The 17,094-nt window shown below is 32.6% G+C and overlaps 1 protein-coding gene across 1 annotated transcript; it reads left to right on the top strand.

Annotated features, from left to right (window-relative positions):
- Nucleotides 1–8,028: 8,028 nt before the first annotated feature.
- On the top strand, nucleotides 8,029–11,585 carry LOC133695953 (cyclin-D1-1-like). The gene is made up of 6 exons (XM_062117938.1): nucleotides 8,029–8,683; nucleotides 8,901–8,987; nucleotides 9,647–9,745; nucleotides 9,844–10,045; nucleotides 10,155–10,285; nucleotides 10,402–11,585. The coding sequence occupies exons 1-6, from the start codon at nucleotides 8,441–8,443 to the stop codon at nucleotides 10,621–10,623; spliced, it is 984 nt and encodes a 327-aa protein (XP_061973922.1). The 5' UTR covers nucleotides 8,029–8,440; the 3' UTR covers nucleotides 10,624–11,585.
- The last annotated feature ends 5,509 nt before the right edge of the window (nucleotides 11,586–17,094 follow it).

The following is a 17,094-nucleotide window of genomic DNA, read 5'->3' as shown; positions in this document are numbered from 1 at the left end:
TAAATATAAATTAAAAAAAAGGAAGACTCGAATCTAAGATCCCATCCCTCTTATTTACGTAACAATATATACTACCGTGCTACGAGTTTAGGGATGAAAAAAAAATGGCTTTGATTATTGTCATGCTGGATGGAAAGTTATGCCAAAATATGTCTTGGTTTTTTACCAAAAATATTGCAATCATGAACTTTTTTTTAATACGATTCATAATAAATATAGTTTCATTTTTTGTGTTAAATAAATTTAATTCAAGTCTTTCTTTTGTAAAAAAAATTAATTAAATTTATATTGTAAATTTGTTTTTACAAAATATTTAATTTGTTTTAATTCATAAAGATAGTTGATCATTTGTTGCATTTTATTTTAAATCTAGTCTTATTTGTAGCTTTAGTTGATAAAATCTACGAACCATGGCATTAAAAACATGCCTTTGTTTAATAATAAAAATAGTTTAAGTGGAATACATGTTGGCCTTTTCGGCTTTTGGAGCAAAAAAATTAACCATATGTATGTAAAAGATAGCTTTTCGAATAAGCTCCGTTTTGGAGTTTTCAAGCTTTTAGTCCAACTTTTTAACACAAATATGTATGTAAAAAATTTAAAAATTGTCTTGCATTTCGGTGTTAAACTTGGTAATTAGCTCTCGTTCGAATCTTCCCTGTGGGGATTAGTAATAGTTTTCTTTCCCCTTTCTTGTGGGGGCCTACCTCCGGGTCCTGATTTAAGAGATAACAGTAGTAAATTAGATCCATAGTTATCTTGGTTTACCCGACCCGTTCATATAAAAGAAAGGGAAAGCCATTGATCGCCATACTAATTGGAAATTGATGGGTGCTATAAAAATTACAGATGCCTTGAAGCTCGTTAATCCAAGGACATTGGAGCCAAATAACACTCCATTGGAATTCAATGATGGAGGTATCTCTGCTGGGGATGGCCGGCAAGTTTCGTCAACATATTGATGCTACTGGACATCTTGAAAATGAATTTTATTACACCGAGTCAATTATACTAGCGATGTAAATAGTGTTTCTCCGTGGGTCAAACAAAAAACACACTTGAGAAAAAAAAATGATGTTAAGCCGGTGCAGGTGTATTTCAAAAAAAAATATCGAATGAATAAAAAAAAAATAACATTGAGAAAACACTCAATTACAAAAAACAAAATTAAAGACATAAAATAATAATTAAAAGAATCAAGATTAAATTTGAATGATACAAACTAAGTAAGTGTAATTAATACAAACTAAGAGTGGTTAATTTTGAAAGTATATAAAACAACTACGAGAAGAATGAAGAAAAAAAACCAAGATCTAATTTGAAGAAAAAAAATAGATTAAAGGATGAAATTAAAAAACAAAAAAAAAATTATAGAAATCAAGGAAAAGAAATAACAAATAAAAAAAATAAGAATTAATACTTAAATATCTTAACAAAAGGTTCATTTTAAAATTTTAATTGCCAAACATGAATTTTAAGGGAATAGAAAGAGAAAAAAAAATAGCTCCAGCTGAAATTCATCCTAAAACACCATATACTCGCTACTAATAGAGAAAGAAGACATTATGAGTGTAATCTAACCATACAGAATAAGATAATTTTTCATAACTAAAGGATATAAGCATCATCAAAGCATCATGAAATCTTTCCATGCACAAGCAAGTGTATGTCACATACTTAACTGTTTTAAAAAATTAATATTTTTAATTTAATGCAAGATATCAATTTATCTCTCAACTAATTTGATCATAATATAAACAGCCAACATAAAAAATAAAAAATACTCATGAAACAAGCCCATATTAAATATCATTTTAAGGATAAGTTAATAATTTTACGTACTATGTTAAAAATATAAAATCTCAAAAAAACTCCCAACAACTAATTATCTGATTTCTGCTTTATGAAAATATTTTATTGTTTTAAAAATATAAAAATAAATTTGTATCCCATTGAAAAAAAATAACAAATGAATTAAATGAAAAACTATTTTTCCTTGAGCTTAGTCTTAGAGGTTAATTTAGTGAAAGACAAAATCATTAATTTCTCACTATTCTATTTTTAGTAGTACAATATTTTCCCTGAACCTTATATATTTTCTAATATATACAAGACATTTTATTATTGAGGGAACAAAAACAAGTTATGATTGGCAATTCACGAGGGGCAGTTGTCGATGATGACACTTTGAACTCTTCTCAATCTCTCCTAGATAAAACCTACACTAGCTACTCTATCGAGCCTTCATTTGTATCGTCTCGGTATTATATTCCAAGAAAGAAGAAGGACGAAATAAAGAGAGTAATTGGAAGCTGTAAAGCTTGCTATTTAACCTTGAGAAATTAAAAACTGGTATGTAATTAACAGGACTTCAGTCATGGGTTCAACTCTGGTGATGGAGAGGGGATTAAACTTGAAGAAAAAAAAGATTATAGAATCTGTTATGATAATAATTTATAAGTTTTTTTTTTAAATTAACATGGGTGTTTGAGTTAGTTTGCATGCATCTCGACTAATTTCATGAACCCTGAAGTTAACAATCATATAATTCTTCAATGACCTTGTAGTTTGTAAGACTTGAACTGATGAGCTCTAAGTAGCAAATTCAGAACCTAATTAGTTAAATTACATCCCTCATCATTATAATTTATAAGTTTTACTACTACATGATGGAGAGCAATACAAGATGGTAATATTTTATATAAACTTGAAGGTAATACAATGATAAATCAATTGAAGTTAAATTGACTGCCTAACAGATCTGGGAGGAAAAGGAACAAGGAATATAATGGTGATGAGAAGAAGTCCATGGTGCATAAATGAGCCCCAGCATGGAGACAATAAAATTGCATCATTTTATGCCACAAAAAACCATGGGATTGGTACTGACATGACTTATAACGTCACGGGAGGCCCTGAAACTTTTCATTTAATGTTTTCCTGCACCCCAAATTTCTGTTTGGCAGAAGAGTGTCAAAATCATGGTGTTGCTAGTTGCTACTGTGCTATCAAGTTTTCTTGATTGGATCGAGCAATAATGATAGCATAGAAAGGCCTCATGTGAGCCAATTGCCATGCCCATAAGCTTTTCCATCGTTGGAAATTAAAATCCAGCAAAAATTTCAGTAGGAGGTTTGGCTAGGTAAAAGCCAGGCGAGGTAGCCCACAAACTTGACATCTACACATGCATGGCCATAGATTATGTGATCAACATCCTTTCGGCGAATAAGTTTTCCTTGAGCCAAAACTTACATTGGCTGTTGTGTTAGCTGTAATCTTGAGGATATCTAGCAACATGTAATGACAAGGATGGCCACCGATGGCACATAAAAACCACAAGATTTAGCGGGAAAAGGTACTTGCAGTGTCCTCAGTTCCCCCTTTCTTCTGTTCTAGTCCAGTGGGAAATTGGAGACTGGAAAATAGTGGAGAGCAGATAAGCCACCATTGATGGATGCATTTTACCAGTCCTCTTTAATTCCTGAGATTTGCAAGATAGTGAATCGGAGTGGAAACTCTCCACTCATTTATGGGAATGGGATACTTATTGGATGCTATTACTCTAGCTTTTCAACGCCGGGAACGACCATTACATATATGATGATGGCTAGGTATCGGTGTTTTAATTGAAAGAGGCATGATATTTTTTTGATCATCATGTCTGTGAATCTTCCCATTTACTGGGGGTTCTGTCCAATTTATGGAATCCATTATAAGTCCCGCATTAAGATCACAACCCGACTCACAATTTTATTAAATATTTTTTCTTTTTATTTTTCTTGTTAATTATAACCTTTTTTTTTATTTGTCTTTGTCAATTATTTTTCTTCTTCTTTATCCTTCTTCAATTTTGTGCTAACTCAGTAAAATTTCAAACTAAACCCTTCAAATTTGTTTTGGTGATAATCTTTTAAATTATTTTTTTTTTCAAATTTTATTCTTTTTGGGTTTTTTTCTATTAAATTTTACCCTTGTTTTTTTTGTTGTTTTTTTTATTAATATTTTCTCATAATTTCATCATTCAAAATTAAATTGATTGAGAATTAAGTTTTTTAATTGAACTTAAGTCTTGCATTTCACAAGTTTCGAGTTCAACGTTTGCCCGAGTTTCCTTGTTATTTTTTTAAGATGATATTTTCTTATTTTTTATCCTCTTATTTTTTTGTTTTTCTTTGTTATTTTTTACGGTTTGTTTTCTATTGGGTTAGTTCTGGGTTCATGACCAGAATCACTAGTCTTAGAGGCTAACGTGGGTTTACTTTTTTTTTTAATTTATTTATTTTTATTTCATCATCCAATTTTTTTCATGTTTTTTTTATGAAATTATCTCAATCTTATACTCATAGTCGCATGATTTTTGAATTCACTTGATTTAATAGGGTTTTTTATTTTGTTTTTCTTAAATTGTATTTTTACAGTTTCACCCTATAACATTAAGTTGTTTGATAATCCGAATAGATTCAAGTCTGGTTTTTTATATATATTTTTGTTGTTGTTATTTTTTATTAGTTAATTTATTTTTGTTGTGTTTTTTCTATATTATTAATTTTTTAATTGAAGCAATGACTATGTTTGGATTATTTTTTTTCCCCTATCACTTTTTGTACATCAAAAAAGTTTTTTGCCTTGGCGGTGGAGCGCGGGCAACAAATCCAGGGACAACTGGCACACATCTAGGTGAGATGAATAACTTGTGTACCCTGAACTTGGTCTTTGACACCAGAATTGGTAAAATGCTGGTCAATCGACTCCAATCAATAATTACTGCTAAGGGGGTTGTCTATGTTTGAAAATATGAGGACGTGGTTGAATTTCCTTTCACGAAACTCCTCTGTCCTCCACTGTCGCTGTTCCGCGCTGGCTCACCACCATTCCTGCAAACAAAACGCCCTGCCTGGTGGTGTCGGGATAGAAAAGATCCTGATCATGAAGGTTGCTTGAACTTTTAGAAAAAAAGTTCGATTCAATCACTAATTTTTTTTTCCCGAAAACTATTTCTTTCCTATCTCAATTAAAGGTTATCTAATAAGACGGGGAGGGAAATTATGCCTCAGCAGACTATAGGTTTGCATAATAATAGTGATCCTTGATTGCTTAGAACTTAATTAGAAGTTGACAAAAGAAACCATGGCTTGATGGAAGAATAAAACAAATACCAGTTTTTTTTAAGTGTCCCAAAAAAATTCAATAGTTTAATAGCAAGATTTATAAGTTGAATCATGGTTAATCTTTTAATTTTAACACTTTGATATATTTCTCACAATCAAAGTAGCTATCAAAGTAGCTAGTTAGTGTCTAGTAAGATAGGATGGTTGAAGATTAATACCTATAAAAGCTCTCTCCTTGATGAATTTAAGGACTCTTAAATATTCAAGTATCTTCTTAAAGAAAATTCAATTATATTTTAAAGGAAAATGCTAATAAAATATGTACACATTAGATAATAGAAAATATAAACCTAAAACTTAAAGGATTCATGAGGTATTTACAACCTATAAGTCTCGTTTTTTTATGGAGAGAATTCATAGTATAATTTTACCCTAACAGCTTTAAAAAAAGATAAATATCTTTTAATTACATATCATTAATGAGAAATAGGTTTTAAATTATTTTGAATATTTTTATACATATTTAGTGGTGTAAAAAAGTTATTGTGCCAGAATTATTGATGCAAAAAAAAGAGTTATTTTTCAATTTGTTAATTGTGTTAATTTAAGTAAACTCTTAATTTGTGGCATTTATTGATCGAGACAAACTAACAAAAATTTTTGTTGACTTTGGTGTAATCAATCACGATTGAAACACAAGTATGAGACGATCGTTTGTCATCATCACAATGTGTTTATCTTCCTATGATTATTATAAACTTTGGTTTTAATTTTTCATTGAATATATAGCTACAACAGAGATGCATTTTTTATTTTCTAGATAATTTTTTTATATCTTGAGAAAATAATTTTCTTTTACAATTCTCAATTGAGAAAAGAAATTAACATAGAAATGAAAAGGAAAAAAAAATGGAGATGGAGACTCGTATTTTGTAGATTAGATGCCCAATTTGTACAGTAAAACAAAACACTCAACCTGATATAAAGATCTAAATTGGATTATATATTGAACAGTTTATATATATATATATATATATATATATATATATATATATATATATATATATATATAATAATGTTGTTTTGGTGTTTAAAAAAAAAATTAAAACCTGGATCAACCCATTGATGCTTGAATTAACCTCCTTTACCTTGAACTGCGTCCAAACGCATTAAATTCAAACAGATTTTCAATTTCAAGTCAGATGTCAATAGGACCCATAAGTAATATTATTCTTTAAAAAAATAAATTGGTTTTTTTTTTAAGAAAAAAACAAATTCAGTGTAGCGAATGCATAACATTGTTTTTTTTTTCATTTTTCATAGCCCGACGATGTAAATGCTCAAACTATTTTCTTCCGAAGAAAATCTCTTTCATGTTAAGTGTCGTGTATGATTATAGAAGAAAATAAGAGTTAGTGATTCAATTTGTCATTGTATAATAAAATATTTTTTTAATTTGTTTTATATTTTTAATTGATTCGATTTTACATTTGAAAATATGTGATTTGCACATATTATTTTTTATATTTTAAAAGATCATGTGATTTTATATTTGAATAAGACAGTTAACTGGAATGATTTCATGCATAGATTATGTGATTTTTCTAGTTTACCTTGAAAACCTTGCCAAGAGGTTTTATTTAAGGACTTAAACTTAAGGATAAAAATAAATAAATTAAAAATATAAAGATAAATTAAAAATTGTATTGTTATAAAAAGAAATATGGAGCAGTTAACCTAAAAAACAATTGTAACCTGCAAGATAATTTTAAGCAAAAGTGCAAGATTATTTGCCACATGGCACTACTGGATTTGATAAAGAAGATCCAGACGGTAACTCGGCGTGAAACTATAAAAAACTGGAGGCCATTCCGACAACGTGACTTGCAAAGCCAATCTAAGGCATTTTATGGTGGCTTGACCCTTTAGTAACTGACTAGTTGCGGACGGTGCTCTGTCGCAGGATCAGATTTTTTTTTAATGAAAGATGATGTTTAGTTGTAATAAAAGTGTTTTAAAGAGAATTTTTTTTCAGCTTGGGTCATAGTCCGGACTAATCAAGTAAGTTGGTTTAATCCTGTTTGAGCAATTTGAGTTATTTTAATTAGATGAGAAAAAAAATGCAATGATTATAGATAAATCAAATCCACAATTTAGATCATAAAATAAAAATAACCTAATAAAAAAATAAAAAATTTACAAAATCTATTAAAAAAAAATCAATTGATGAAAGCTTAAAGGAAAATACACAAAAAAGATGATGAAAGCTTAAATGTCAATTGATGTTAACTCTGATTTTAAAAAACCACAAAGTCTATTAAAAAAAATATTAAGTGCTGCCATATGCTGTCACAAAATAAAAAGAGGATGAAGCTGAAAATCAAAGCTTATTTGAAATCTTGTTTAAAATTCTTGAAAAATTAGCTTTTTATTATTACATTGTAAATAATTCAACAAAAAGCACTCCTCATGACACAATAAAAGATGATATTTGATTATTGGAAGACACCACCTAAAAATAAAAGGCACTTTCAACAAAAATACAAAAAAAATCCCTGGATATTGGTATATAATTTTTTATTTTTAATGGTATTTTGATTATTTTATCATGGTTTTTAAATGTAAAGAGATTTATTTATTCCAATCAATTTAATAATAACTAATAGACTTTGTAAAAAAAAATATTGCTTCTAATTAATAATTAGTTGAGTAATTTTTTTATTTGAAAAACAAAACTATTATTATATTATTTTAATGAAAAATATTTTCACCCACATGGAATAGTATTTCCCCACGGTGTTTTATATTTTGTTAATATTCTTTATATTGCTAAAAAATATATATAATAAAAATTATATTTTTGTAGAAATATATCAATTTGAATATAAATAATATATTTAGATTTCGGGAATGAGTAGAAGCTATGCAGAAGTAAGCAATGATAAAACCATATGTCACCGAATAAGGGCTGCTCTCCATCACCTCGCTTCTTCCGTCTCGAAGTGGAAAATCAATCTTCCCGGCAAAACAATAACCCCACCCTTCCCACACACTCTTTTCTCCCCCCCTTTCTTTCATTAATTGACTTCCATTCCCAAAAATATATATTTATATATATATAAAAACTCGCATCCTTGATATTTAAATGGCTATAATAGCAATGGATTAACATTACCTCTCTATCCCTCTAGTCTCTACTCAGTACAACTTTCAAAGCCTTGCTAGCTTAGCCCTCCGCCAACCAAGAACATCCCGGTCGCTTACGGGTGGAATCTCCAGCCATAACTCCGGCGAGATGGGAAGATAATGAGAAACTATCATCAAAGGTTGCGATGTCTTATTCGGATTGCTTATCAGACCTTCTCTGCGGCGAGGAATCCTCCGATATATTCTCCGGCGAGTCGCCGGGATGCTCGACGGGCCTCGAATCTCACGACTTTGTAGAAGAATCATCCATTGCTAGTTTCATAGAAGATGAAAGGAACTTCGTGCCTGGTTTCGATTACTTGTCCCGGTTTCAATCTCAATCTCTCGATGCTTCCGCACGAGAAGAATCTGTTGCATGGATTCTCAAGGTGAAAAAAAAAACTCTAGATTTTTCTGATATTTTATTACCATAATGACACCATATCCTATTTACCAACTGCTTTAAAGAGATCTGTGCCGTCGAGCTCATCAGTTCTAGTAACTAGTCATTTATCAACCGTTGGATGAATTGATTTAAATGCTGGAGTGGCGGCGCACGTTAGATTAGTTCCATAACACCTACTAACTATTTATTTTTAATCGTAGGTGCAAGCATACCATGGATTCCAGCCATTAACGGCGTATCTCTCCGTCAACTATTTGGATCGCTTCTTCTATTCTCGCCGATTACCGGTAATTACTCGTTAAACTTTGTTACTTGCAATAGCGGTGTAATATAAAAATAAAAGATGTATATATGTGATAAATTGAGGGGCTTAAAAGTAACGATTTTGACTATGAAGGATTGAAGGTAAATAATATATTTGACTTTTCAAACAATGAAGGGGACGCAAGCACCTCACGTAAGAAATTACAGATGCCGTGGTGTATTATTTACGATTGCGAGTGAGGAAGTTGTGTTGTTTTTTTATTTTTTTATTTTTTTATTTTTTCATGTGTTAAGCCCATTTTGGAAACATGAACCGACCAAACAATTATTGTGATTTATCATATTGTCAAGGATTATTTTTCCCTTGTAATTAAACTATCTATACAGTGCATAACTTTGTTTCTATACTTCATAATGCTCTTATAAAGTTTTGGACTCTATACATTATTCTGTTTTAGACTTTATCACACTCTGTCCCTACTTGAAACACGTGTAATGCTTTTAAAATGCAATCATAAAGTATAACGCTATAAATAAAATTAACGGTGGGATAATAATTAAACATTTATCATCATCATTATCATCATTTTTTTTATAATTAATATTTCTTGAACGATGATTATTAATGCTTTATGGACGATGATGGTAATTTTTTGTGGTTGCTTTTACTATATCATTGCAGCAAACAGACGGGTGGCCATGGCAACTCTTATCTGTTGCTTGCTTATCACTAGCTGCTAAAATGGAGGAACCTCTGGTTCCTTCTCTATTGGATCTCCAGGTATTTGCTGTGATACGAGTAATCTTTAGTTATGACTCACGAGACTGTATAATTAAGTCCTAGCTAGATTAAGCGATGTGAATTATATTGGTTTGTAGGTCGAGGGTGCCAAATATATCTTCGAACCAAGAACAATTCGTAGGATGGAACTCCTGGTTCTCAGCGTTTTAGACTGGAGGCTAAGATCCATAACACCATTTAGTTTTACACGTTTCTTTGCATGCAAGCTCGATCCCACAGGAGCATATATTGGCTTTCTGATTTCAAGGGCTACGGAAATCATTTTATCAAACATCAAAGGTAATTAATACAAATACATGCATGCATACCTCTCATACATTTTATATGTTTCCGTGCATACACTGATCAATAATCGCCTCTTTTCTTTTCTTTTTTTTGTTGTGAGCAGAGGCGAGCTTTCTCGAGTATTGGCCATCAAGCATTGCTGCAGCAGCGATACTTTGTGCAGCCAATGACATTCCAAACTTGCCTCTCTTTAATCCTGAACATGCTGAATCATGGTGTGATGGGCTAAGCAAAGTAAGAATTAATATGATGAGTCTAAGCAAATGATGATTATGATTACGGTTTGACAAGCCTTAGTTTTTTAACAAGTACAAAATAGCCTCTCAACTCCAAAACATATCAAATTGCAGGACAAAATCATCAGCTGCTACCGGCTAATGCAAGATCTCGTGCTTGACAATAGCCGGCGGAAATCGACAAAGGTCTTACTGCCTCAACTTCGAGTAACAATTCGGGCCAGAATGAGGTCCAGTGGCAGCGACTCATCATCCTCTTCTTCGACATCATCTTATAAAAGGAGAAAATTAAATAACTGCTTTTGGGTACACGATGACAAAGGAAATTCCGAGTGAAGGGAGAGAGCAATAAAAACAAGAGATTGAAAGTGGGGGGAAATAAAACAAAGTGGCCAGATATATATATAGTATCCTCAAATATTTTCTTCGAGGATTTGGAGAGAAAATTGACTCGAGTGATTAGATTATTAGAGAAAATTATCTAGTATATACGTATGCATGAGAGAGTTTGGTTTGAGGATTTTTTTGTTATTTTTTCAGTGGGATTTTGCCATTCATTATGAATGGCATTGCAGATTCCCAAGGGAAGGGAATTTGTCACATTAAATATTTTTGTGTGAGGAAAGAAGGAAAAAAAAAAGAAGCCTGTGTTAAATAGTTGCATATAGTGGAGTCATCAAGTGTGAAAGAAGTGGGGTGCTGAATTTCAATCTCAGCATTGATTGTTGAATGAATGGGAGGGAGATGGCGGGACCCTAGTATTAGGCTCGGCGGAAAAGGAGGCAAAGAAAAATGAAATGGGCTGGCAAGACAAGGGATTGAACTTTGAAATTTGAGCTCCTGGTCATGGGAGGGGATGGAGGCAGAGCTTCTCATATTGGCCGCCATGATTGCTACACCGAGAAATGTGTGCGTTTCTTTTGATGGCGTGGTGTAGAACGGGATAACATGACCTTCCAACGCATGTTGATTGTTTATAGACTCTGAGAGAGTGGTCTGTGTGCCAGTGCTCTAGCTAGGTGCATACCACACAAGTGTGTATCTGTGCTTTTTTGGCGGGAATTGCCTCTTGGTCCACCTTGGCCTAACATACCATATAGACTTTGTCCACGCCTGTGGTGGTTACACGTTTGTAAACTTTTTTATTTGTTTAATTTTTTTCCAGAGGAGAGGAGAAAAGACCCTCTTTCGGGGCCTAAGCTTAGGCTTGACAATACAAAAGGTCTCTGGGGCCTTTCATGCGTGTCTGTATCCGATTTTGATCAATATAATAATCCAATTCTTAGTTTTTTTTTTAATATTCCTCTCTACTCTCTGTGCATGGCATGTGATTGGCAATAGTAACTTTGTAGCTTTCTGATTTGTTTTTATTACTGTACAAGAACTTTTAAGAGCAGGCAAGGAATTTAGTGAGGCCACTACCCAGTGCACTAAAGGGCCAAGCACAGCGATGGATCGGTCCCGCGAGTATTAAAATCGATTTCTGTCATGAATATGACTCCTTAATCGTTATCTATTACGCAGTGCATCCTGTGACTGATTCATGGCTATTTTGCAACTAAATGTTTCTGGTGTTATGCCCATCCGATTTATTGACCATTCAACTTATTACTCGATCGTAATTAATTAAGAAATTGCAAGCTAATTAGCTAGGGCATGGTGTTGAAGTATATACACAAGACGGTACGTACAAGTTTGAGTGTGCATGCGTGCTTTGTGGTGATCAGATACTGTGGGAAAAAGGCGAAGACCTCAAAAGCTCCTTTTCCTTTAAACATACTTGCAGCTTCTACACGTCAATACAAATAGAAACGCCCACGAGAAAGGTTGTCATTTAGCCCTAGATCTCCGACACAAGGTATATATATTATCTTTTGCATGTAGTGATATATTATAGCATGAACAATGGCCCTTCCCTTGTTCATTTTGAAAGGCAACCATGCAATACAGGGGATACCCACATTTATGATCACGATAGCTTTTCATCTCATAAATTTGTGAGATCCATATCAAAGATCAAACATCCATCTCATAAAGTCTCACACATTCACATCAAATCTCTGCTTTAATATTGGACCACAAAGGAGTTAAAATAGCTAGCAACACGCATGTTAACAATTCTTAGTCGGTAAAATCTCGACGGTTCCTTTTGGAATTACTTCGAAGCAAGCACCATTTATGCCTCCGATCACGGGCAGTTAATTAGGACCACCCGATTGGTATGAAATCGGAGTTCAATGGCTTGAGATATAATTCGAGTGAACGACACCGAGGAAAAATCAGTTCATAGAAATTAATATTCATATATTTTCTGAGGGCCTTATATATAGTTCGCTCCACCGACGTGGATCCCAGAAGCCTTGGTGCATGTCGGAATCAACTTGGTGAATGCTAGTATGCATTGCAGTGGCTCACTAACCAATTTATGTAACGTGGCGTTTCCTCATTAGACCAGCTTGGTGGGAGCCACGAGGATTTAGATCGATGTTACCAATAAAAAATGCATCTCTTAATCCTCCCGGCCTCCTGAAGGTCTGCTTTGGGAACCAACGGATGATAACTATTATTTTAACAGTAATAAGACGCCGAGGATGATAAGTGACAGAAGCACTGATCGATCAAATAGACAAGCAATATGACAAGCTGCGGTCCGTGGAATGCAATGACACACACATATATATAAATAAAACATGCAGGCTTAATTTAAAGATTGTATATTGGATAATTTATTTTAATTATCGTGTTTAAGTTTCCATCATTTCAATTTTCCTAGCTGTAATTTAATTGAGGAAAACTACCTTCTTTATATATAGATTTAAATATTTAAAAACTTTTTTAAATCTTCTCTTAAAATAAAAACATGATATACTTAGACACACACGCACAGTAATAAGTGGCTGATATTAGGGGCCCTAGAGTGTGATTTAACACGCGGGTATGCAACCAGCAAAGTGGGGGAGGATGGTGACTTTCGGGCTTCTTTATTCGATATATAAAAAGTTGAACTTATAAAAAAATTGGGTTTTGTTAGCAGTTCTACCACCATTATCCTCTATTCTGATACGCTAAAAAATATAAATTATTTAATATTTAGATAGTGGTTAATCATGTTTTTATATTAATTTTTTTATAGCCTAATTAAGAAATATATTATTAATAGTAGATATTTTGATACTTGTAAAATAGTTTTTTTTTATAGGTTCAGGGGCCTTCCAATAAAAAAATCAATGACTTTTAAATAATAGATTATAATTAAAAGAAAAAAAAGTTTTAAATTTCAAGAATTTATTTTTATTTTAGTATAATAAATGTTTTAAGAATTAAAATATAAATACATGAAGAGTAGAAATTATGAACTTTTTACAAAGTTAAATAACTTTTTTTTAATAATTAATTCATCATATTCATATTTATTTGAGCTCAACACATAATTAAACTTAAATATAATAAATTAGGTATTGTAATTCGGCAATTCCATATTGGCTTAAGTTATATGACCCTGTTAATGGTTTAGATTTTTTCATGTTGTATCAGAAATACCGATTAAAAAAATACTGAATCATCAGCCATATATTTTATGCCATGTGAATTTCCGTTTGTTGATTTCTTATTAAATTGTAGCTATAATAACTCATCTATAATAGCGTATATCAATAGAATGAAAGCTATTTCTACCAAAAAAAAAATATAAATAATGAATGAATGAATGCTATCAATTGCAGTAATAACTAGTAATGATCCTGAGCTGCAAGCACACTTCAATTAGACCAATTAGAGGACGGCATATCTACCCGAATAGCTAGATCAAAAATGGTGTTTCTATAGGAGCACGTAGCCAACGGCCAACGGCTACCTCGTTAGATCCAATATGCATGAGAGTTGCCCTTGAGGTCCCCTAGCCATGGCACCGTTGTTCATTCTCTTATCTCATTCCCCACGCACTTCTTTTTCTTTTTCCTAAACAAAATGGTGCTTAAAGTGGGGAATCCTAAGTATAAACCCCAAAAGTTCTTTATTCCTCCCAGTGAAAGGTGGGCTTATGGGAGTGTAGGGAGCAGAATCCTACTCTTTACCTCCACCTTTTCTTAGAGAAATTTTAACTTTATTCTGTGGGCATGACAAAAATGGAGGACCCTAGAATTCAGCTTTTAAAGATGATTTTAGTTGTAACACAGTGCCTCGTGGGGTTGCTGTAAAAGGATTATATATAGGCCCATTGGGAACTAAAGAGTTCAGAAGATGGAATGATGCCCACAATATATTTCAGATATAGTTTTTGTGATTCTGTACTCAAAAGTCGCCATCCTGTGTCATACACTTGTTAAAAAAGAAAAGCCACAAAGAAAGTAATATCGTATATGAAATATCATACCACCTTGCACCTGGAAAAATTCACATTTTGTCTCTAATAGCAGTAAAATATTTCTGACCTTATCAGGACAAGTACTATCCGCTTACGCATGTTCCAATCAAGTATTCCCTCCTGTTTTCCATTGAATGAAACTTCAATATACTACTGCTATTCATAACAAATTATGTGTTCAACTCCATCGGCAATGATACCATGTATCAGTAATGCTACTCCTGTACGTAGAGTATTACCGTAAGTAGCAAGCCCTGATAGCTAGTTCATGATTCTATAGTTGAATATTACTTATAATGGAGAGGCTAAATAAAAAAAGGGAGGGCGTGCTTTGGCTTTACAACTCACGTTACCTTCTTTGGATGCCATGAAAAGAAACTGAAAGGGAAGGATGGGAGTGACTACTACTCTCGAGGGAGCGTCTTGCACGGATGTCGCGTTGCCCTTTATTGCCTTTGTGATAGTGCTTGGACCTCCATGTTAAGAGTGGAGACAAAAGTGTCTTCTCTTCTGTTCTGTTCAATCAACATGTTCAACAGCACCACCAGTACTGACCACCCCCCCTCGATCGCCCCATACATTACTAATTCAAGCGTATACAATATATACTCCTTTATGAAGACATGTGTATAAATACATAGATAAATATAGCTTATTAATTAAGCTTAGTTTTACACCTTATAACAGTATTCTACATAACAATTATCAAAAGCAACCAATAAAGCTGGCTGTCTCTTCGCGTAAAAAATTGATGTTGCAAGGCAGACATGCGAGCCAAATTAGCTAGCTCTATCGGGCCTAAAGGGAAAGCCGATTGGTAATTTCAAGAAAAAGAATGCCAAGGCTTCCAAATATGGCATGAATTTATTCGGGGCTTGTGTCAGCGTAGTAGAAAAACAGAGGAGGAAACATGTTTGGCTGATCGATGCAAAAAAGACATTTCTGTTTAGCCGAAAGCCTTAATGTACTCTGCAGCTTGTTTTTTAAAACAAAGAAAGAGAGAACACCGAAGACATACAGTAAAAAACGACAGGATAAGATTGATTAATTGTGAAAGGAGGAAGCTTTGTTAAGAAATTGCTTCCACCTGCTGCTGCTGCTGCTGCTGTTATATAGATTACCAGACATTAACAAAGAAGATCACATTAGTAGGTTTTTTCCTGAGTTTTTTTTTCCTAGGTTAGTGTGTTTTTAATTCTTAATTCCCTAAACAGTGTATTTTTAAACTTATATGTCGAGGGAAGGCATTTTTTGATACACATGCACTAAAACACAATTAACGAAGATTACATGTTAATAAAATAACAATAATAAAAAAAAAGATTGTTTCTCAGCAATACTTTTTTTTTTTTGTTTTTTCTCTTCGGACTCTATTCTTCCATAACAGCACCACTAACAATGTTTATTTTTTTTACAGGAACAAAAGTATCAGTCTTGACTTGGGTTTCTGAGTTCCGTTTATCAACATAAAACTAGTTTTTAAGTTTTCAATGTCTTGTAATTAAGTTTTACCGTGCTTAAAACTTGCTCAATACAAAAGCTTATCGAGATCAGCTCTAGGAACTCCACATGTTAATAAAGTAGATCAATACTAATAGTATTGCATGGAATTGTCTCATTTCATCTCTGCTACAATAGAGAAATACTGGTAGTTGTTAGGCAAGAACAAGTGAACAGACATGATTATACACAATTTAATAAGTGGGGGCGTAAAGAGGAATAAGACATTATTTCAAGCACCTTACCTACAAGCTAGTAGACAGCCCAAACAAAATGATGATGTTAAAAATGCAGACCCAAATCCTAGTATAACTTAATCAATAAAGCTGGAAAGTAAGCTTTCTGTTAGATGTGATTTAAGAGTGGATACAAAGATTTCATTTTTAAAATGGATTCTAATTTTTAACAAATATCAGGTACTAACACCTCGTTTGCACGATCATCCCATCAAGATCATAGTTGTAAAATTATATATATATATTCTCTCACCTCAGTGTTTCTATATGTACATAAATCTTGCTTGAGGAAACGGAGAGCAGCAGGATTATAGCCAAGTAAGTAAGTAAGATTTCAATGTTTTACAGACACTTCATCAGAAGACAGATTGCAATAACCAAAATGCGGGAGACTTTGCTGTTTTTATTTTATGTTCTTTAAATAAATTTATTTGGATTGAAATTATTGATTTAATTAGGTTTATGTTAATATTATAAAGGAAAAAAACTATAAAATGCTGACGTCGACTTTATGTGGCATAATTTGACAAACAAATATTTTTAATAATTTTATAATCAAGTGACTCGATTATAAGACAGTGTATCAATTTCAAGGGTAATGAGACCCAGTCCGCACGCCTATTTTTCAATTGTGTATGTGAGCTTTTTTATTTTCTTTCGAGTATATCGATTTTTCCTAACATATCAATCAATTATTTTATTATTATT

This window comes from Populus nigra, chromosome 6, assembly GCF_951802175.1.
Source record: "Populus nigra chromosome 6, ddPopNigr1.1, whole genome shotgun sequence".
Lineage (NCBI taxonomy): Eukaryota > Viridiplantae > Streptophyta > Magnoliopsida > Malpighiales > Salicaceae > Populus > Populus nigra.
This window is presented reverse-complemented; position numbering and strand designations above follow the sequence as displayed.

What these genes read in the sequence shown, in the direction of transcription:
- LOC133695953 (XM_062117938.1), top strand. Translation starts at nt 8,441, where the DNA reads ATGTCTTATTCGGATTGCTTATCAGACCTTCTCTGCGGCGAGGAATCC. An exon ending in TCTATTCTCGCCGATTACCG is followed by an intron (nt 8,988 to 9,646) that starts GTAATTACTCGT and finishes ATATCATTGCAG; the next exon opens with CAAACAGACGGGTGGCCATG. An exon ending in CTTCTCTATTGGATCTCCAG is followed by an intron (nt 9,746 to 9,843) that starts GTATTTGCTGTG and finishes ATTGGTTTGTAG; the next exon opens with GTCGAGGGTGCCAAATATAT.